The sequence below is a fragment of the Aulostomus chinensis genome, chromosome 5 (assembly GCF_037954235.1).
Source record: "Aulostomus chinensis isolate RoL2024-O1b breed Wild chromosome 5, RoL_Achi_v1.0, whole genome shotgun sequence".
Classification (NCBI taxonomy): Eukaryota; Metazoa; Chordata; class Actinopteri; order Syngnathiformes; family Aulostomidae; genus Aulostomus; species Aulostomus chinensis.
Genome location: NC_141324.1, coordinates 19,019,445 through 19,042,082, shown reverse-complemented (window position 1 = coordinate 19,042,082; position 22,638 = coordinate 19,019,445). Strand labels below are relative to the sequence as shown.

The 22,638-nt window shown below is 42.7% G+C and overlaps 1 protein-coding gene across 4 annotated transcripts in view; it reads right to left on the bottom strand.

Moving 5' to 3' along the window:
- The window catches only part of LOC147261611 (laminin subunit alpha-3-like), a 55,559-nt gene that overhangs the window by 28,326 nt on the left and 4,595 nt on the right, over nt 1-22,638 (bottom strand). For all 4 annotated transcript variants that reach the window (XM_086203715.1, XM_086203716.1, XM_086203717.1 and 1 more), the window contains exons 3-21: nt 15,596-15,713; nt 14,878-14,996; nt 14,607-14,777; nt 12,869-12,969; nt 11,520-11,635; nt 10,685-10,803; nt 10,301-10,391; nt 8,704-8,835; nt 6,846-6,896; nt 6,694-6,741; nt 5,396-5,530; nt 4,068-4,202; nt 3,547-3,681; nt 2,486-2,538; nt 1,892-1,991; nt 1,210-1,262; nt 1,021-1,126; nt 489-588; nt 238-394 (exon numbers count right to left, since the gene is read on the bottom strand). In XM_086203715.1, the coding sequence (XP_086059841.1) occupies nt 238-394; nt 489-588; nt 1,021-1,126; nt 1,210-1,262; nt 1,892-1,991; nt 2,486-2,538; nt 3,547-3,681; nt 4,068-4,202; nt 5,396-5,530; nt 6,694-6,741; nt 6,846-6,896; nt 8,704-8,835; nt 10,301-10,391; nt 10,685-10,803; nt 11,520-11,635; nt 12,869-12,969; nt 14,607-14,777; nt 14,878-14,996; nt 15,596-15,713 (2,040 nt within the window). The remainder of the gene's footprint in view (nt 1-237; nt 395-488; nt 589-1,020; nt 1,127-1,209; nt 1,263-1,891; nt 1,992-2,485; nt 2,539-3,546; nt 3,682-4,067; nt 4,203-5,395; nt 5,531-6,693; nt 6,742-6,845; nt 6,897-8,703; nt 8,836-10,300; nt 10,392-10,684; nt 10,804-11,519; nt 11,636-12,868; nt 12,970-14,606; nt 14,778-14,877; nt 14,997-15,595; nt 15,714-22,638) is intronic.

The window sequence follows — 22,638 nt, the reverse complement described above, 5'->3', positions numbered from 1 at the left end:
TCACAACTGGCTGAAAAGAAACAGCGTTAGGTCTAAGAGAACTGATCTCCAGATGCCCCCCATCAGCCCCGACATACAGGAAGACCGGTGTTTCTAGTGGCAAAAGAGTTTTCATGACAGGCTGGAAAAGGAAGATATAGAGGTGTTTGAAGTAGAAGACAGTTAGTCTGGAAAATTCAAGTTTCCCAGTAATGATTCATCAGTAAGACCACATGATTGTGTGTAATTCACACTAACCTGTGCAGGAGAGAGTACAGCATAACCTCTCCAGCTGAAATCTGGGAACTCTTGCAGGTTGTAACCAAAGCGAACCGGTCTGGAGTTTGATGTAGTGCCATCCTCCACCTCAAACTTGAGTTGATGGAGGCTGGGGAAATAATAGCTCGGTGCTGGTCTGACAAGGTAGAAGAAATGTAAAATAAAAATGGGTCTGAACAGGAATCGGAATTCTGTGGATTTGCACGTGCATTTAAGTCAAAATGTCTTACTCGGTGCATTTAGGCCCAACTATATTCTTGCGGCATTGACACTGGCCTGACATCTCGTCACAGGATATGCCGGTGGCGCCGCCTATATCACACTGGCAACCTATAAGGGAGACACAAAGATGTTGTGATCGTTTAGAAAGCATTATCTATGTTGGCGTTAACTCAAGTGCAGATAAAATGCTGCGGTTTGGTTCGTCAGAGCTTTGTCTCGCTGCTAGAAAGCCATCTTGGTAACATGTCTCTTTTCAGGCAGTAAAGTCAGTTTAACAACATCAGGATCTTTTATAAGAAAACTGGACAAGACTCTAGACTACTTTTTCAGTAGCCAGAAGGATGGAGATGTGTGTAAAGTGTCACCAGTCAATACTAATAAAACCTCATAAAAAGTCTTCTCTTTTGTCTTTGTATTAATACATTCCACATTAACTCCCCCACACTGTGCACTTATATTTTTTTCTATTCAAGATTCCATTGGTGGTTCCTGTCTTTCTATATCTGAAGACACGGCACTTACGGATCAGTCCGGACTCACCTTGACAACCAAAGTAATTCTTCTTCTGCAGCTGGAAGTATCCATCAGCACAGGAGTCACATGCATGTCCACATGCATTAGGCTTACAGTGACACTGTCCGCTTTTCTGCACGGACAGATAATCAGGAGAGCGTGAGTGGATGAATTGATAATTATTACAATTAAAAATCAATAAACATTGTCAATCACCTGTTCACACTCCCCGACACCACTCAGGGTCCCTTTGATGTCACACCGGCACTCTGGAGAGAGAGAGAGGGAGAGAGAGAGAGAGAGAGAGAGAGGGAGAGAGAGAGAGCGAGAAAGAGGGAGAGAGAGAGAGAGAGCGAGAGAGAGAGAGCGGCTGAAGCTTCATGGCTGAAGTGCAACAGTACAACATATCTTCATCTTTACAGGCATTTTGTGCTTTAAATTCAGTGACATACAAGTCCGGCCACAGCCAACTGGAGCCATTCTGAGGATAAAAGCCTTTTTATTTATTTAAGTGGCCCCATTCGTGCTGTAGAAGAGAAGGTTAGACAGGTTAAACTGTCCCCTCACCGTCTTTCCATTCCCACACCGTAGAAGGGATGGAAAAGAGGTGCGCAGGTATATCATGAGATCCTCATTACTGCAGTATAAAATATGAACTCTCACAGATTCAACAGCAGCTTGACACTTGAAAACACTTCACAAGTATTAACGTGTTATTGCAGCTCCCTTCTAAGAGACTAGGAGGCAGATCCAGTCTTGTTGACAGCGGTATGCTGATGTATTCTCTGGGCAAGAGAATAAGGCCAACATTAAGGCCTTGCCCATGTTGCTATTAGAGATTTAATGGTATAAAGGAAAAACTAGATCAGCAATCAGAGCTAATATTAGATTAGTTTACCTATACAACCACGAGGACTTTCTGTGGGCGGGTTCCAGTACAGAGGTTTACACCTGTCGCACAAGGTTCCCTCGATGTTCGGACGGCAGCGGCAGAGACTCTGAAACAACAAATCAGTCGTCATTGATAGGAGAGTTTGCTGAGCTTCTGCTGAAATGCAGGTGGAGTGTGTTTGCAATCAGATAAATCAAATGCCCACATATGTTGCCAGTTTTATGAATGAGTGGAAATGTGCAGTTCCCTCCCCACCCCCCCGCCAAAAAAACAAACAAAAAAACCTGAAAATGAAACCTGAAACCTTAAAATGTCAAAGCATTAGTTCATGTTGTTTTTCTTCCTCTTCAGAAAGAAAGGAAGTTTCTTTTCCTCTGTTTTAATTACACTAACATTTCAGTGGTGGTGGGGGGGGGGGGGGGGTAACCCACTTCCTTGTTAAATCTTCTGAACTTTTCAACAGCACAGCTGTGTTATCAGCAACCACAGCAAATACACGCCCAAATGGGCAGCTTTGGATTGGAATGTGATCACTTGTTATGGAGGCTATTTAAAGGCAACGTGATCAAAGCTGTGGCAGACAAAAAAAGGGTGGCGTACCGTTTGAGGATCGCTGGACTCAGTTCCTGCCGGGTTACACTGAGTGATAGAGGCTGGAGGCACAGGAAGAACACACCATGAAGAAAAAAAAGAAGTTTGTCACTAGGATGTTTATTTTCTGCAGTACCACATTAACTATATCCCAAGGAAGACAAATCATTTAAATTAAAGGCAAATGAAGAAAGCATCGTCTAGGGCTGCCCCCTGAAAACCACAGAGATTCCTCCAGAAGTGGAGTGAAAATTTCACAAATTGAGAACTTCAGCAAGTACATTCGTAGCTTAGTTATAACCACATTTATTAATACAGCCGGCGTAAGAAAGCATGAAGGACGTACGGCTGCGCCTGTCCATACAAATATGGATGTTGTGTGATTGAGGAATGTTTGTCTTAAAAGGAAACGGTAAAAAGTGAAGCGAGCAGGGAAAGGGACATATAAACTTGGAGGGGTGGACTTTTTAGTAGCTCAAAGACCTGTTTTTGCTGGTACTCGTACCACTCGTACCCTGTCGCTGCATCGTGCTGATTCACCAGACAAGAGGACAAGCTGACCATCATCAACAACGCTGACTGGTCATCAGCCACATCAAAATAACCAAACTTTACCTTTAACATTCTGATTAACAACTGATGAGTGGCGGAATAACTAATTGTAGCGAAAATGCTGCTAAAGCTACATTCTGAATGGGAAGGCAGAGCTATGGTCTGCTCACAGCTTCATGTTTGGTCACCTGACTCAATGCTTGTGCATGTGAGTGTGTGCGTTGCATCTGCTGCAGCCTCCTTTTTTCCTGTCTTTGCTGTGATTTCGTCCATCTATAGCAATGTTTTTCTTTGTCTCATTATAAACTATGGTTGGAAAGTGGCGAGTTGTAACTAGAGAAAAGTCGTTGGTCGTGGTTTTCATTTACCCTGGTAGTCACACAGTGGCTCAGAAAGTTCTTAGTGGGGCGCAGCCCTAAAATTCTCATTACATTTAACAAAGTTAAATCATGAACTTATAAAATCTTTTATTGATATAAAAGCTTGATTCTATTCGTGAGGTGTTGGGATGTGGTTACCTGAGCACTGAGGGAACCTGAGTCCAGAAGCACAGTGGTCACACTGCTGGCCCACCACCCCGGGGAGACACAGGCACTGACCTGACACTGGGTTGCATATTGAGCCGTACGAGCCTTCCTGTGAGCACTGGCAGGCTGCAGGAACAGGAAACACACGAGAGCGACTGTTTCAAGACTCAAATCTCCTGAAGAGATTCCCAGTCGTGGGGAATTCAGATTCCTTAGAAGGAAGAAGTTTCCTCTGAAATATCTTGTCATCCAAGACACATCAATTTACCAGGCGGTACAGGATGTTACTAGATACTGTGGGAGAACAAGGATGTCTGTTTCACGGAAGAGGCCATAAAAAGAAACATGAGAATAAACCGCAGTAAGGCTGTGATACAAGCAGCAACATATTTCCACCAGCGCTCACATCGGGATCCACTTTGTGAGTAATGTGTCTGCACGTGTGTATTGTATCTGCTTATATGCCAACTCTGCGATACATTGTTGGACTTGGAGGAACTACAACCACTCACCAGCACAATCTGGGTATCCATAGTAGCCTGGTGCACATTCGTCACAGTCCTGCCCCTCGTAGTTGGGGAGGCAAGGACACTGACCAGCTGGACCGCACACACCGCCATTTATACCGGCTCCATTGCAGACACACGCTGGTGGAAGAGAGAGAAGTGAATACAAAGAATCAAACACAAAAGCATCTTACAGCACAACGGACCAATTTTTAAAAAGAACAAGAGAAAATGATAGTGTTTGAGATGAGAAAGCAAGGAATGACAGAAAATATTTTTCTTTTAAGGATTATTAAAAAAAAAATCTAAATAAATACTGCAGTTTTTACAAAAGAAGCAGATGACAGATATTATATTAAAGGAAATAAATGTATACAATTTGATGACAAATTAAGATCATTTGAGATAAAACTACATGAGTGGATAATCAGAGATGAGATGATGCTGGCGCTTCTCCAGATTCGTAAAACTTAGAGCTTGTCGTGTCTCATAGCAATACTTGAGCAAAAAGGAGTATTTTGCCAAGAAGTACTTTCAAATAGATACCCTGATCTCATGAAGATGGGTTTTTTTTTTCCCACTGCTTCACATCTTTGTGACTCCAAAACGCAGAAAGAGCCAGCCAAGCATAATGAACTAAAAGCTAATGGCCTAGCCACCAACTGGCACTGTCTGCCATAAACCACATCTTCTACACCCAGCTGAATGTTTGGTGATCTGCAAACCCTTTGATTTAAGCTAAAGACAAACAACTTATAAACCTTCCAGTTTGGTACTAAAATTAGTGAGTTCAACTGAATGCGCCAGCTGGGTGTGCTCTGCGCTACAGTAAACAATGGATTTTAAGTGCCATAGTTTGTTACATTTAGCCAAAATCAAACTATGCACATGGCTGGATAAAGAAGACATGGATTATACTGGATGATGCTCTTGAGAGCTCAAAAATGAACGTTTTGCTGTCGTTTGAAGTTGCAGCTATGGGGCACCAGTAGCCTCATGCTAAATACACATAAATGGATTCTGGAGCAAGAGAGAAGCAATGCAGCAGTGAAAATAAACCATCTTCATAAGCCCAAGACACATTTTTGTGAGTACTTTAAAGTCAAAATACACTTTGGGGGAGGTATCGCTTTAAGTACAGACTCCACAGTTCGTATAGCTTGTTTACCGAACTGACTGTAATTAGTCAAGTTTATCAATAGGTTCTGTGCCGCCATGTCAAAACATCCTATTTCCTTTTCTAGATTACGGCTTTAGGTTACATAAGTATATTTGTCCCAAGTAAAGTCATGGGAAGATTGTTGTGTAAGTCTGCAGGGGTGATTTTGTCTCACCCTGGCAGTTTGGGAAGGAGTGATATCCTGGTTGACAGCGGTCGCATCGCTGCCCTTCCACACCTTGACGGCACAGGCAACGTCCTGAAGCGTCACACAACCTGTAATCTGTGCCTCGGTAGTCACATACACACGCTGTGAACAAACACACAGGAAATGCTTACTTTGATAACACAATGGAAATCATTTTATGCAATAAATTCAAATTAGCAGTCTACACTTCTTAAACGACCCTGATTTCTGTTTTTGAAGTTAACCAACCAAGAACAACAAATACTTCCATCAATTGTACTTTCCTCTTACTGTGGCACAGCCTGTTAAAGCTACACTGGAGGCAGCATCTTGCCAAGCCTCGGCTGGTATCGGTATGTGAATGGACTTGGCACCAAGTCAGGGAAACCACCAGAGAGACTGCCACAGTTTTCTTTGCCCCTAAGCAGCTTCTAAACACTAAAATCTGATTTTTGAAGGCTGACTGTGAAATTCCTTCTTTGTCAGCTCACAGGATGAAAGCCATGTTAACAGTCAAGTTCAAGGAGAGTTATTGTTTGTCTCTGTTCTCTCTCCAAACATAAAACAAAAAAATTGAAGGTTAAAGGTCTTTGCTTTAATAGAAAGGCTGCATGACTAATAACAAGTTTCCCAGCTTGGAGAAAACCAGAAAAGGGAATTTAGACCAGGGGCCATAACTAATAATAGCCTGGTTAGCTCCCACTGAACAGTCCCAACTGGACATCATGAGAGCACAGAGACCCACTTGAACTTAAATCCCAACTGATGACGTATTTGTGTATATTCTCAGTCATCCAGGTCATCGTAGTTCTCAAAAATAATCAACTGATTATTTTTGAGAACCAGTTGATGATAATTTAAGACGATCTGACTGTCATGTTCAACAATTGTTGAGAGATCTGCAGAATCTGAAAATGTATTAAACCAGAAATTTAATAATCCCTTTTTATCCAAACATAATACATACTGACAGTTCTGTTTTCATACGGCCTAAAAAGATGATCTGGTCTTTAGTTGCTCCTTTGCACATTAAGCCCTTTCCTGACTGATGTGTGCCACGTGTTAGTAACACTTAACTCTAAAGAAAACCCAGTCAGACTCTGTGGTGCCGTTCGTTGTCCCCTTAAGCTGCTGAAGAGTAAATGGGACTGAAGTCACCCAAAACAACGGAAGGACTACGCATAAAAAAAGCTTTTAAGGGAGCAAAAATACCAGATAAAGGAAATGCAAATGAGAAGAAGGGTTAAAAGAAGTTCACATATCGTATCAAGTCTAACCACACTCACGCTGACAGTTGGGTGGGCCGAAATAACCTGGTGCACAGGCAGTGGGTCCTTGGGAAAATATAAAACATAGGGACAAAAATAAAATTAACAGCATTATTTTAGCACACATTTTGGGGTAAGAAAAGGTACAAGACCATGTCTAATAAACTCACCCACAATAGGTCCTGCAGGGGATTTGGTGGTCGTCTGGGGGTCCGGATACCCTGATGACAAAGAAATGGCTTTACATTAAGACCCCTATAATTCAAACTACAGCTTTATTTACACAAAATGCTTTTGTGACAAGAAATACAACAAAAAAACATTATAAGTCATTATCCATAAAGCGACTGAGGAAAACACAATCAAACACTGTGAAACTTAAAACCTTCCACATTAGCAAAAAGCTTATCGCTTTTGAGCTCCAGCAAAGGTTAGCAAAAAGTGACACAATGGAACTTTAAAAAAAATTAGAATGAAATCATGAATTAATAAAAATAAAACACAACATTTTACGTATTGTTTTAGTCCCAGCATCGCCTCTGGCCTGACTATTAACTTAAGGTGTGCAAAGTTTGCCTAAGTTATGACTCTTAAACTTGATAACTCTATGACTCCTCAACTTGCAAGAGTTTGTTCATGACTGTTACAGTATGTTTATCTATTTACCACAATCCATTTTCACAGTTTCACTTTTACAGCAAGTAGAAAATGTTTTCTTGAAACATTAACTTCAAACACATGTTGTAAAGATTTCACACCGAGACATAAAGTAGAGTGGCTGTGTTTACATTCTCAGACATTTTACTATCTCCTGGCCAACAACCTGCAGTAAACAGCATTTAATATCATCCTGTCATAAATCTACTACTCATCAAAATGCCAAATGTGAATTTACGAGCTCTTGATTAATTTGAAGATTGTATCACAACAGATGTAATTTTTTTAATGTGCATAATGGAAACAGCAACATTCCAGTGGTCAATCAGGTGTTTTACACAGAAAAATACAATCATGATTAGTACTTCATATGGACCAGGAACCTAATTCAGAGTAAATAAAAGTTAAAGTATTCAATGCTTCCTCTGAGATAAATAATTGAATTTTTGTTGCAACTTATAAATGAATGTTCTTATCATTCAAGCCCTTGGAAAACAAACTTTCAGGATGCTCATTAAACTCAAATGCAGCTGCTTTCAAAATCTGAGTTTGTGGCAACACCGAGGAAAAAAGTTGGTCAAACTGCAGCGTTTCTCGGATTTTAACAAAACCCTATAAACTCATCACAGACCACACCAGGTCTCACACCACTGGATACGTAGCTACAACTTCCATCTGTGTTGTTGTCATTTTTTTTCTTCTCAATTCCAGAGGGAGACCGAAGTTTCACACTGTAGCTTTAAATTCCACATACACAGAGGCTAAGGGCTACAGCAAGTTCATACAGTAACCTGAAAATCTCACACAAAGACAGACAACCACTAAAAGAAAAAAAAATGGTGTCTGTAACTAGATCAGGGAGATAAGATGGGGAAACTCTCCTTGCAGATCTATTAGTTAAAATAGAGGGCTAGTATGTAGAATAATGAAACCATAAAAATATGTAATAAATGTAGTCTATTTGCAGAGTGCATTTCATATACATTTTAAGAGAAAGGTAATATTCCTTCAAGAAAAGGTATCAGGGAGAGACACAAAGAGCTGAAACACTGAGGGTCCAATTTCACTGAGCCTAGGAAACGTAAAATATTGAGCTCTGAAACACAGAAAAAGCACATTATTAATTTGTATCTTTGATTAAGACAGTTATAAGTCTGTAATCTATCACTGTTCAGTTCTTTAAAGCAACCTGAATTTGTAGCTACCAGATGTGGCTCATGCCACATCAGATATCGTACACTAGTGTGACATCTCAACCACATTCCTGTCTTTGTTTCCCCGCAGCACATTTAAAGTATGAAGCCTATCAAATTACCCATTAGCTAAAATGGACTTCCAGCACAGGTGGGCTGAAGCAAGAACTAGACTTACGAATGCACTGAGGGTAGTAATAGTATCCGTCTGCACACCGTTCACAGTTTTCGCCAGCAAACTGTCCTTTACAGATGCACCTTCCAGACCCCATTTCACAGCCGGCCGTAGTCCTGCTGTCACACCTGCAGGCTGGTGGATTCACATGGTTTTAGAAAATAACAATACACACAAACATAATTCAACAAGTCCATAGTTGTAGATAAAAAAGACATTTACTGAGTAGAAAATATGAATAAGTAGAGAGTTACAAACTAAGGGATGTGAAAAGTAACCTCACTGACACACACTGAACGCTTTTTGTTGCTTAAGCTCACTTAATTGAATTTGTGTCCTCAGAGGTGTACGTTTCAAAGTACTCAGGGAAAACAGCTGGATTCTTCTTCTTTCTAGAGGCCAAACATAACCAACAGCTGGCAACACTGATGGACTGTCAAAGAAACAAGAGTGGAGAAAAAGACAAGCTGGTGCTTGGTATGGCCAGATAATATCCATTTGTCCATTTTCTACTGCTTATCCTGTTAGGGTCGTGGGGGGGTGGAGCCTATCCCAGCAGCCTTCAGGTGAGAGGCGGGGTTCACCCTGGACAGGTCACCAGTCCATCACAGGACCAACACATAGAGACAGACAACCATTCACACTCACAGTCACACCTACGGTCAATTTAGGGTATCAATCAGCCTCGTCCCCTCTTGATGTTTTTGGACTGTGGGAGGAAGCTGGAGTACCAGAGAGAACCCACACAGGAACAGGGAGAACATGGAGACTCACACAGAAAGATCCTGTGATGGAGCCGGGGCTCAAACCTGGAACCTTCTTGCTGTGAGGCGACAGTGCTGACCACTGCACCACTGAGCCGCTGCCAGATAATGTCTAATCTGCAAACTATCTTTATCCACAAATTTTCAACATTTACAAATGCAACACCTAGAAGCATCTAGATGTTGCTAAGCTCCAACACACTGGTAGACACTGTAAGTCCTGCCCCCCCCCCCCACACACACACACACACACACGTCCATCAGTTCCCATTGTTCCCCAGATACCTTCATCCTTGTGCCACCTGCTTCTTGTTGTCTAACTTGTACTCTAGTATTATGAGTGTTCCATATTTTTGGAGACCTCAAAAAAGTATGTCTGCCATCACTCGTCATCACTTTCGCAAATATCAGCATGGAGCAGTGGTGTCTGGCAGATAGTGCTTGTGCGAGTGTGGAGGAATCAAAACAAACCGCAGTCACCAGTTGCCCTAAATACCAGCAACTGAATGGAAAATGCAGTTTGATCGATCTTGACGATGACAGGTTGGCCGGGTTCGCCCCAGCAGAGCTGCTGCAGGTTTAAACACATACGCCAGAAGTAGGAGAAGACACTTTGCCAGGGTTGCCATTCCCAGGGGACACAAATCAAGGGAGAACTTCACAAATGAGATTTTGAGTGTCAGAAAGTGTCATTTTCCTGCATTCTGGTGAATTCATATGCCATAATCTGTGCTTTAAAATGCATCGGCTTCCTCTGGACATGAACGCAAAAGAAAAGGGGGTCAAATTTTGAAATGCTGGTATCTGAAGGAACAAGCACCGAAGACACGACTCACGTATGCATCCGGTGGGAGATTCAGGTGGGACCCCGTGAGGTCTGTAGAAGTCATCTACACATTTTTCACAGTTCGATCCAGCAGTGTTATGCTGAAAAAAACAGACAAGCAGAAAAGCCCTGTAGTTTCTCACTACACATCCATGAATGCGTTGATACCCTTTCTGTCTTTATATATAATAGAAATGTAGAGAATGAATTCCTGGTGGTGGGTGGTAGGTGAAGACTCTCAATCCTGTTTTTACAAGTTCTGAAATAAATGATGCAATATGAAATGCTCTGCAGAGAAAATACAGACAGATAACATGGAATTTCTCTTGGTGTTTTGTACAACCGCACATGTGCACACACAGGAATCAGTTTGGACTTGATATTCACTTCATACCTGGCAGTTGAGGCACACTCCTCCTCCGTTGTACCTGCCGAAGGTGTCCAAACTTGCTCCCCTCGCTTCCACCTCTGGATCGTAATAACAGTCAAAGGCATGGGAGAAACACTGGCAGGCTGAGGAGAAGGAAACCCCCGACATACACAAACACGCACATGCACACACACACACACACACACACACACACACACACACACACACACACACACACACAGGCATACACGTACAAACACACAAAATTATTCTATATGCCTCAGCAAATTATGCATGACTCTCTAGTCTGCATTTAAGCACAATAAACTTCTCAGTATCTCAAAGTTGGAGCGATAAGACTGGTATTAAGAGAAAGTCTAAAAACAAATACGACAGCATGTCCTCTTCCTGTGTCTCATTAATGTTTATGAATGGTTTGGGTTTATGCTGCATGAGTGAACTGATTGGATTACAAGTCTTCCTATTTCTTTGTCTGTTTTGTGGCTGCTGGAAGATCATATTTCACAGCAAGGAAATTTTGCCAACAATCCATAGCAATTAGATTCCAGCAGGATCCTCTAGCTGACTGGACGGCTCACTGATAAACTGGCACGATTGGGGCGGGGGGGGGGGGGGGGGCTTTCTGGAAAGCAGACAGAAAGCAGTTATCCTGAAGCTAGTTTTGCACTACACTCTTCATCACTCTACCATATGAGGAACGTCTCCTAAGTGAAGCAGGCTACAACACCATATCAGGGCATCAAGTGGACACTTTAGTCCTCCCTAGGGGTCTTCACTCAAGGAGCCAAAGTATCAGTGCGGTTCAGCTTCTCCATCAAATGGAGCGTTGCACACTTACGCTGACAATAGTTTGGGTTGTCAACAGTTGCAGCACGCCACGGCTTCTGGTTAAATCCGGGGCAGCAGCGGTCACATGACTCACCACAGGTATTGTGTTGGCACTCACACTGCAGTCTGAAGACAGAAGATGAAACACCTGGATTTAGTAAGGGAGGATTGTTGTTTCGCTTTTTTCAGCTCTCCTTTTGCTCTTTTTTTTTATTTCCGCTAAGTCAGACAAATCAAGTATCAGAGCGTCTTAAGCAGCAGCAGCAGCTTCCAGTAAGCGCCTGGACACCAACCGAATGGAAGTGTTGAGAGCAAACCACAACACAATGTCATGAACCCTAAAACCATAACAACTGGGATAATTCTCTCAGGATTTTTATATCAACAACTAAAAACTTTTACGTTCTCTCAAGATTCCAGTTGTGATTTTTGTTGTCAAAAATATTGTCCTAAAAGTTGGGACAAAATTTGTGATTTTTAGTCTTTTTGTGTGTGTGTGTGTGTGTGTGTGTGTGTGTGTGTGTCTAATTTGTGGGAACTGGGAAAATGACAGATTATCGCCATGAGCCATATGATTTACTGTGACAGTGAAATATCTAGCACAGCAGATTTAAGCCTGTTGGAGCATTCCTCAAGCCTTCAACACATGTAACATGAGCGTAGACGGTCGCTCCAGTCAGAAATCATTGTAACCAGTTACCACAGTGTACCGCAACCAATAACCACACCCAATCACGGTGTGACGCATCTCTATTTTTTTCAGTGCTGGTCTACTTTTCTTTCCTCGTAGAGCGATGACAGGGTTCTTCAGGCATTTAAAGTAACACAATCTCTATTAAAATGTCTAAGTTTGTGCTGCAGGTTGAGCAGAACTATTGACACACATATGACATGGCCAGACAGACAGACAGACAGTTAAAAACCACTCTGAGCTCTGGTGACAGGACAATTCACTAGAAAATACAACCATGAGCTCTTTGTTGCTCTGTTGTTTTTCTGTTTCGAACAGAGAAAGTCACTGCAACACAATTTTATCACAACATATAGTTTTACCATCCATTTACAGTCTATCATATCATCTTGCTTTTGACAACAGACAACCATATGAAGTCATGGTCCCTCCTACGAGACAATGCACTTAATTTTCTTCAGTCTGAGCATCTTTGTGTTCTTTCCCTCTTCTTCTCTTTTTTTTCAGCACAACCACGCCCACAAAACACAGAGAAACAAAGCTTCTATTCAACCTTGTAAATGAATAAACGCATGAAATGGATTTCCTGGCTGTCACTCTTCAAAGTTAACTTTTAACAAGCTCAAAAGAAAACTGTTTCACAGCTGAAAAATGTTTCAGTTACTAACCTGTTTGGGTTTTCCTGGTCGCCGCTGCCACCGCACACCTGCGCATGGCCATGACACACACAGCGTCCGCCGATACTGATGTCTTTGATACTGTAGTAATACTGTCAACAACAACAACAACAAAAAAGAAGTACAAGCAGTTATCAGCAACATCACATACATTTAGTATACATTCTGGGGCTTTGCCTAGCAGCAGAATGTGAGTAACACATGTTGACAAGTCCAAACATAAACTATGACCCCTGAGCTTAGGCTGGCTTGATGGGGTGAATCAGTGTATTATGAAAATTATTCAGATAAGAATCAGCAGCTGTCATCAGCCACAGATTTATCATCTGCAAGTTAAAGAAAAATAGCCGAGCTTGGTATGCTTAACCATTTCTCAGAGAAAAACTGCAAAAAACAAAACAAAACAACACACTTTAAGCCTCACTACCGTGTGCCGGTGTGTTCTGTGTGTACAGACTTGTGTCTCAACCCTCCAGTTGGTTCAATGCTTCTCCCTTCAGGCACTTGATCTGATTAAATTGTTTACTTTCTTTTATACACCCATCACTAACCTCACACTTTAATTATAAGACAGATTTATTTGGTTGAAATACATTTTCGTGTTTAATTATTTGTCTCTTCCTGTTATGAGCCAGGTCAAAATAAAAGGGGGCTCATCCGGGATTTGAAATGCCGGTCATATGAGTCCACACCCCAGGGTGTTATGACTTTATGAGCTAGGTCACGGCAGCATTGGCACCAATGTTTTTCATGAATCTGGACTTTTTTTTCTCCCACAGAAGCATCAAAAAGCAACATGTACTGTCACAAATGCAGCAGGACAATCTTATCCTGGTGATTCTAAAATTGCACTTCCAGTGTTTCTGGACATTTCAGGGTTGACAGATGAGGAAATCCAGGAGTATCTAAGGCAATGCTGCCTCAATCAAATAAGAATGTTGTTTGGGTGGACAGGAAGTATTTGGTGTTTTTGGAGTCCAGCTCACTTCCTGGAATCTTAACTACAATTTAGCTTCACTCAAGCAGCAGTTCTCCCACGCGATCATTGAGCTTGTCACAGGCAAAGATCGGACGTTCAACAGCAGAAGAACGACGCAAGATGGTGGCAAGTATTCACCTCCTGCTGCAAGAACAGACAGAGGCAGAGTTTCTCTAAACCTTCAAACACTTTAGAGATCCAGTGGGAGAAAAGGAACCATCAGAAATTCATGTTGCCATTCTACCCCTCACCAGGCTGACGATCTGTAGCACCATCACCACAGACATCGTCAACCATGTGCAATCGTCTGTGAGCTTTGCTGCAAACTCAAAGCGTGGCATTAAGACCAGCTACTGCATCAACCTCCCCGTAAAAAAAAACAAGGCAGGAGAGAGAGAGAAAACTAACCAAGCTGGGGCAAGACACATAAGAAGATGGTAGAAAGATAAAAAATATATTTAACAATGCAGAAATTGTATTTTAACTTATACTGCCCAGCTGTAACATTCCACTGCTACTCCTGTGTTTTTCCAAACTAGCCTCGGCTCTCACTACCAAAGTAATTATCACGATGACTGGACACACTGATCTGGCGTGATGCCTTGACAAGGATAAATGTGTGAGAATGGAGCATGTTTATGTCAGCAAAATGGAAGCTGGTGCACAGCTGTAAATTTTGTTCGCCCAAACAGCAGATGAGAGTCTGCCAGCATGGCACCTTGGTGTGAGGTTGTGCAGTTTATGCCTCACCCTGCGTGTGACAGTGGGGTCTCTCTGGGCCTTGGAGATGAGGTGACCCAGCAGTGTGTTGGTGCGCAGGAAACGCAGGCGGATGTTGGTAGCCTTTGTAAAGTCTCGCAGCACCGGCGAGTATGTGAAGTTTTTGGATCCTGGCCGACCGTTGACCACAGACACCACAATCTGGACAACAAAGCATTCATTTTACACAGATTTCTCTCTAACAGCTTGGAAAACACTGATTTTATTTTCAATTTCCTGTCTATTCAATATGATATTTTACCTCTCCATTCTCCAAAGGGAGGATCCGTGAGTACTCTGTGGCGCAGAGTTGGTCATCGTCCCTTACCACTCGAGCATTGGGTTGCTTTCCAAACTTTTCAATGCACTCATGCTTTGAATCTGCCAAAGCAAAAACAAAAAATAGCAGGCTTTTAATATCACAACCCACATTGTTATATTTTGTATTTCTTTTAAATATCGATAGCTGCGTTTCAACAAAATATCAAGCAAATTATAGAAATGCCGCAAAAGAAGAAACGTGAATGACATTCACATCCATCAAGTGGTTTGAAGAGACTCAAATATACACGGTGCATACTTCCATCAGAAGATGGCAGTACAGGCAAGGTTACAATGGCTGTAACAAGAGAAGAAGAAGACCCAGAAACACAGCAGGTCATCCTATTGTTGTGGTCTACAGTCGTCTACCGGTGAAAATTAGAGGGTGGTCCCGAGGTGGACTGGACAAGCTGTAGTTGTTGTTTGGTGTCAGCTAGTTTTGGACATGTTGCTACTTCACAAAGTCTGAGAAAATTCCTGAAGGTGGTGCAAACAGCTGGTAGGTAATGTGAGTTCAAGTTGTCAGAGTTTCGTCAATTATTCTCCATCTCTGGTTGTGCCGTTTACTAAAACTTCAGATCTCCAGTTACAGGGCACGCACGAACAGCCAGCGGTGGTTGATGCATTGGCGGTTACATGAGGTGGAAACAAAAACTTACGTGCGAAATACTGCCAGGGAGTGTAGGTTCTCCCATTGTCCACGGAACGCTCCAGCACCCACAGGTCAGGACGAGGTGAGTTAGCAAACTTTACGATGACGTAAGCAACGTGGAAGAGCTGAGACACAAAAGACGGAGAGATGGTGAAAGAAAAAATACAACCACAACAAAAACAACCACCACAACTCAGAGTGGATTTTGGCAAAGTACTGGAGTTTCCTGTCACTAACAAGTAGTCTCAGCTAACCACTCTGACAATACTCATTTCCTTTAAGTGATACTCTGAACACAGCATCTGCTCAGTTGCATCTCTGCAACTAATCACCCCAGAATTAACAACTTTTATGAGGATTTAGGCATTGCATCGAATCAATACCAGCTCTTCCTCTCTTGAGCTTGTCTTTATTCTTGCAGCTTAACGTTAAGAGTTTCTACGAGGAACACATCAAAGTGTTAACAGTACACCAACATTTGTCAGCAGAGAGTCAATAAAAGCAGTGCAGGTGCAGCCAGGTAAGTGAAAGGCATTAACTAAACCCACATGATTCATGCGTGTTCTCTGAACTCTGTATCTCAATCTCCCATCAGAACCATTCAAGGGCAGGCCATTATGTCAATGATCTGCCAACACTGAGCTTTCTGTTCAGCTCAGGACTCTCAGAGCCATTTTCTTTGCAGCTCTTCAACATCAACAAACCCTAAAAGCAGTTGACTAAGCCTTGATTGAACAATGGTAAGGTAATCAAAGCTCTCATTGTTATGGTCTGATATGGGCCTGGTGCAGTAACCCTGCGACACCAAGTGACAGTATAAACCCTCCCCTGCACCTGACCACCGCGACTTTATCTTGTTTCTACGAGGCTGAAAGACGGGTTACATCGGCACTGGCAGAGATGCCTCAGTCACAGGGTACTGCAGCCATATTTTCTTTACTAACTAAAAAGGACCCACCCTCAGGATTGATGTGACTGACAAGAGAACTGAACCCGGAATATTGTGTGCTACTTAAAACAAGACATTTCTATAGAGTGTCTCTCTTTCAGGAGGATGAGGGCAGGCCTGCACTCGTCTAGCATCCCTCAGACCCTTGATGAAAAACCCCCGGCAGGCATTTGGAACATTCAGGTTTCGGTCTCTCCTTGCATGAGACAGAGAGCTATGCCAACATATCAAAGCAAAGTAAACCACAGTGAAGACTCCACAGATTCATGGAGTGTAGCAAGAATTGCCTGAGCCCCCCCCCCCCCCCCCCCACACACACACAAACAAACCACCTTGAAGTAATGGTCTCAAGTTCAAGTAGCTCTTGAATTGATGGATTCTGAGAAAGGTTAGAGGTCAGCTAGGTTTTACTCTCTGAAAACCATCAACCACCAGGGTTGCTTTGGTACCAAATTTCAATACTTGAGAGCATCTCTGTGTGGTAGAGTAAAAGAGAGAGAGAGAGAGAGAGAGAGAGAGAAAGAGAGAGAGAGAGAGACCATGTGACATCCTTGTAACGTGTGTAAGCTCATCACACAGTCTGGGCAGCAGCGAGCCTAAAGCAGTCTTAGTGTGGTTACACGCTTGAAAAGATGCAAGCCGAGCCGTCTGCAATAACAATAATAATAATAATGATATGGAATGCAAAGTTGACAATGGCAACACAACTAAACAGAGGAAACACCTGGTAAAACACAAAAAAAGTTGGAGTGCACCGGAAAACCAAATCCCTCACAGCAGCTGCAGCTACCAGAAACACTCCATGAAATGGAGAGTTTGGCCACGTTTTTTTACAAATGAAATTCCATTGTTGAGAGGAGGTCTTAATTTGACTTATTTCTCACTAGCAATTGTGAAAGTAAACTGTAAAAAAACAACAACACCTGACACCGGCAACTATCAGAAGCATAGGGTAGAGCAACATTACCCAACGCTACTGTCAACAATCAATAAAGACCAACAACAAAAATCAGCAAATCTCAAATTAGCAAGAGTCTATTTATCTATGTGGCCTTTCATCATCATTGTAGTTTAGTCTTAAGTTTATCAAATAGCCTCCATGAACTGACCTCCCTATGGGTGTGACTTCAAATTAATCAGGCACATTTCCACCTACATGCAACCGGATGGACAAAGCCCCCCCCCAAAAGCAAAGAATACCCAGAGCAGCACAGACAAACAAGACTTAGATCGTCACTAAGCTAAAATCAGAAGCAAAGCTTTGCAGTGGAGTTGCCTACTATCAATATGCTGCTTCTGCTGAGGATTGGGAGTAATTTTATTAATGAGCAGTGATGTAAGGAAGGCTTGGAGAAAGGAGGCAGGGGGGTGACACAGAGGAGGGGTAATAAGGGGTGGCCAGAGACGTGCCAGCTGGCATGCAGACCCATCTCAAATTCCAAACATAGCGTCACATTCCCATTCCCGCCTAATGCCCCCAAAGCAGAGTGTGCCACTTCTTTCAGGAACTGACAGCTAACCGTCACAGAAATGATGGCGACGGTAACTACAAGCTGGTCTCCATCAGTCTTTTGTCCTTTGTTGTTTCTGTTCTGAGTCTGGTGCATAAGCAGACCTGTTAGTCAGATAAAAGCACTTGCTGCCAGCGGTCAAAGCTTAATGGATATTTCAGTCATTACTCAAACCCTACTGATGTTCAGTGCAGGCTGGTGGAGAGACACGAGTTGTAGGATTTAGCGTTCATGAGGTTAAGTGTGTTACCTAGAGAGCAGCACAGACCGTATGCATTCACTTTCAATCAAACATATAGCCTGTGGTGATGCTTTTAACTCTGGTATCACACAGACTGATGCCAGTAACTGAGTAACGGTGTGAAGACTCTTCTAGGAACAAATCCCGTCAGAAACTGTCAGGAAGACAGGGGGCCTGTCCTGGCATGGCTTTGTTTAATTCTGTGCCTGTGTTTCCAACTGTACCCTGCCAGTCTAAACACACTCTTGAACTATATCCAGCGCCTACGTATTGTTTGGAGGGAGCATGACATATTCTGATGGCATGCTAAGCGAACCAGCGGAGGATTCCAATTGTGTAAAGACATGAAACTGATTGACGAGCTTGTGGCAAAACACTTGAGAAGAGCCACCCTCTGCCCCTCCCTACATCTGCAGCCTCGAGCTTAGACAGGAGCGTCATGCCAGGAGGTTTAGTGCAGGAGGCTGTGGGCCCATGTTAAAAAAAGGTCAGGGGTTGAGCTTTGACAGCTTTGGACTGTTTGACATGTACCCTCTCCACCTTGGACATGCATCTCAAATTCCTGACCCCTATAACAGTGTCACATATACAAGGTATAAAGCATCCAAACGTCCTTTAACCCTGCAACAACTCCCTCATGACCAAACAGTAGTTTAACCCCAACGTTTGGACATCTTCTCTTTATCAGTGCACTTGTAGCAATGCGTAAATGCATTTTGACGAATACTCTCATCATTCCTACGTTTGTTAACCTTATCACCTCTAGATCGTTGATCCACATGCCCGTGTGTGTGTGTGTGTGTGTGTGTGTGTGTGTGTGTGTGTGTGTGTGTGTGTGTGTGTGTGTGTGTGTGTGTGTGTGTGTGAGACAGCTCAAGCACGATTAATGTGCCCCCTTAATTGTGGACTGCTCCGCCTGCTACTGACAGGAATTTTTTTTGGTCTTCACACATGATTTCATCTCAGGTAATCTAGAAGCAGGGAAGCAGTGTTCCACTCTCGTAAAATACTCTTAAAACGAGTGATTGCGTGACCCTTTTGCCAGTGGTTCTCCTTGCTGAGCCTGCCACGTGGATCTCTTCAATCATAATCTCTTTGTGTTGATCAAGTGGACTGTACTGTAAAATGAACTCGTAGGATTTTCTCACTGAAGTTTCTGTAATGAACTATGTGGTTAAACTTTCTAATAACCTGGATCTAATCTCATTGACCGTATCTAATACGCATCTACTATGGCCAATTCAACAGTCAAGAAGAAGCTATTGAATATCCTAATATAAATTCCAACCAAAGGGTACCAGAGAAGACCACAATGAGATCACAATCCTGGGTGAGTCTGATGTTAGATCACAGGAATGCGACTCAAACGAGAAGAGGCATCACCTTCTGTTGGAGTGCATCAGCCCTGGCCGACAGAATGCTCTGCAACCCTGAGGGGTGCAGCAGTTGCCCGCCAGTTTGTAACAATGCAGTGTACAACTGTTTGTCTATGTGCAACAGGTGGGCAGTGGACGGGGAGTCGGGGAGTCTGGTGTATTTTTCTCCATGTCTCCATGGCAGAATTAATGATACACTAACAAAGAGCAGTTGGCTAAGAGTCACAGGGGAACCGTAGTTGTAACAGGAAAAACATACAAGCTTCTACTTGTTTAGCACTCTTCTCACTGTAAAAGCCTGAGGTTCTGCTGCTACTGGAGTGTCATCCAAGAGCTTTTCTGCATTCAGTGCTGTAGTATTTGGATCAATAAAATCTAACTGTTGAGCAAATTTGTTGAAGCGGTAATAGAAATAACATAGAAGCTTGATATCTTTCAGGGAATTGTCTTGTTTTTGATCCAGGGAAAACGCTTTATAGTGCATGTGTCCCATTTGAACCAGTTCTCAAGAACCTTACCCAGTGTGGGGTGTCTAACATGAACTATCCCTATCACTAAATCTCCACGTTGTGTAAACATGGACATAAATTAAGCCTATGATCGTAACAGAGACGCCAGACTAAGCAGAGTCAGAACATATCTAATTCTGAAAGATAGGGACAATCTCTCTGAAGTCATGTGACCTCCGTTACACAAGGAAACCTTATCAATGCAGCTGTTTGTGCAGAGATAGTTTTGATTTGACCTTGCATAGAATCAGAGACCCTGGGAATGACCTGAGAAGCTACTGCTGCACGACGGAAGTCAAGTGTCTCAAAATTGAATTGAAATCACAATATTGCCCAATGCAATTTTCAAACGGCAGTAGGGTGCAATACTTGTTCACAGAGACGTGTGTGTCAAAATAACATTTAAATTAAATACTATGGTGCTGCAATTTCAACAATTGCACACCCCCTCCACGCATATGTATGTAAATATATACAATAGGAAAATTCTCTCACTGCTTTTTTTTGATGGTGACATCATTTCTAGGCCATGCAAAATTCAAAAGTGTAGTTTATGATGCAATAAGCATCCAGCATCATGAAGGTCCAGGATTTTCGTTCTCTATGAATGATGCTGTTTCTCTGTCAAACTTTAAATCTTCGTCACGAACTGACGAACTCTCACCAAAAAGTTTTGCAGTGTGTATTAATAGCAGACAAACGTCACTGCGGTACATGGGGCCGTGTCTATGATCTCAGATAAAAGCAGCAGGAATATCCAACTCTTGCTGTAGGCTCTCTGCTACTGCCCATGAACCAGCGCTATCAAATGGGTCAAGGAAAACTCTGCTCTTTAACACATCCCATTGAGGTACTGCCTGCGTCAATGAACCTGTAATGGCTGGTACGGCATTTCCATATCTGAATTAGTGACGAAGACCTTGAAAAGGTGAAAAGATACTACTTAAGCCTGAACGCTTTACCACATTAGAGCACCAGATTTAGGAGGAACTGCCGTCATCTGTTATGCAGTTTCATGCCACACTGCTGCGGCTAACTAGCACGCGGTGGCAGTGGTAAATATCCACTGGGTTGGCCTGGCGCCCCAGGGGCTAAACACAGGTGCTTACATCACCTCTTTCGTCACCAGAGCTATAGGGGCATGCATAATAACCAATCTTGTCTCTGGGGTCAGAGTGAGCCAACTGCCCTGTATGAACAAATCCTACTTCTATAAATGGATTGTTTATGTGCCCCGATTATGATGCCCAGATAAAAAGACTCCAGGGCAGGATTTTTGGCATGGTCACTCACTACAGTTTGACCACAGCCTATAAAAGTTTGACCTCTGCAGTAGGTTTTTGTCCCTTACCTATTTTTCCTCTTGCAGCAGCAATGATTTTGAGCCGGCTGATGTTTGTGTTTGCACAGCTCTCAAGCTAGTATGCTGATGTGTCTGCTAGTTTCCCTCTCCCCCCAAACAGGCACCCCAAATGACCACAGGTGGTGCTAGAGTAACACCAAGCTGTGTCGGTATAGATGCCCAACAAAGCTGAAGGCCACATGGGGAATTGAACCAGCGATGCCAGTGTAGGTAGGTAATGCACTGCGCTACCTGGCCACCCACCCATTTCTAGTTACTACTACACTAACACAGCTGTGTGTGTATGTCCAGGTGCTTTGTTGGATAAGTTCCATGCCCCTTTCATTGCATGCCTTCTATATACAATATTAATACTGCTTGGAAATCTGCCTTTTGCTTGGTATATTATCAAGGGCTGGGCCCACATGGCCCAAGCGGCTGGGTGGGAAGTCATAGGGGTCAGGGAAGCAATGCCAAGAGGATACTTCAATTAAAATTATACAGCATTCAGACAGACATCATCTGAGTACAGTCGGCATCATACAATCGGTCTATATTTAAACTCTCCCGATTCCCACCGTGCAGGTTAAACAGTCGTCTGTACCACTCACACACAGATTTGTGGGTGTGGGGGCTGCCACCCATGTTTGAGGCTTTGATGAGTGAATCCAGCTCCTCATGACTACAACTCCTGCCAAATCCACGTTGCAAAAGTACACTGGTGAGAGAAAGTACCTGGTCTCTCAGTTCAGACACTTGAAAAGCTTCTCAGTCAGCAAAATGACTTACAGTAATGACTTACGTGTTCCACTGCCTCCCAGTCCTACACTGCCCATACTGATTCTGCACTTCATCAAGTGCAGAAATTCTTGAATTGCAAACATGGTTCTAAATAAGAAGTGACTGCACTGAATTTTTATTTCATATCATCTCACTAAAGGTAAATTAAATTATCCACAGGTGTGTAGCATAACAGTAAAGAAAAGGAATGGAATGACCACTAAAAACTCCTCATGGTGGTTCACTTTTCTATCCTTCAGACAACAGAATAGATTATGTGGAGAAGGGCAATCCATTCATGATTACATATTCAAAACATGTAATACTCAATTAGAAGTCTCA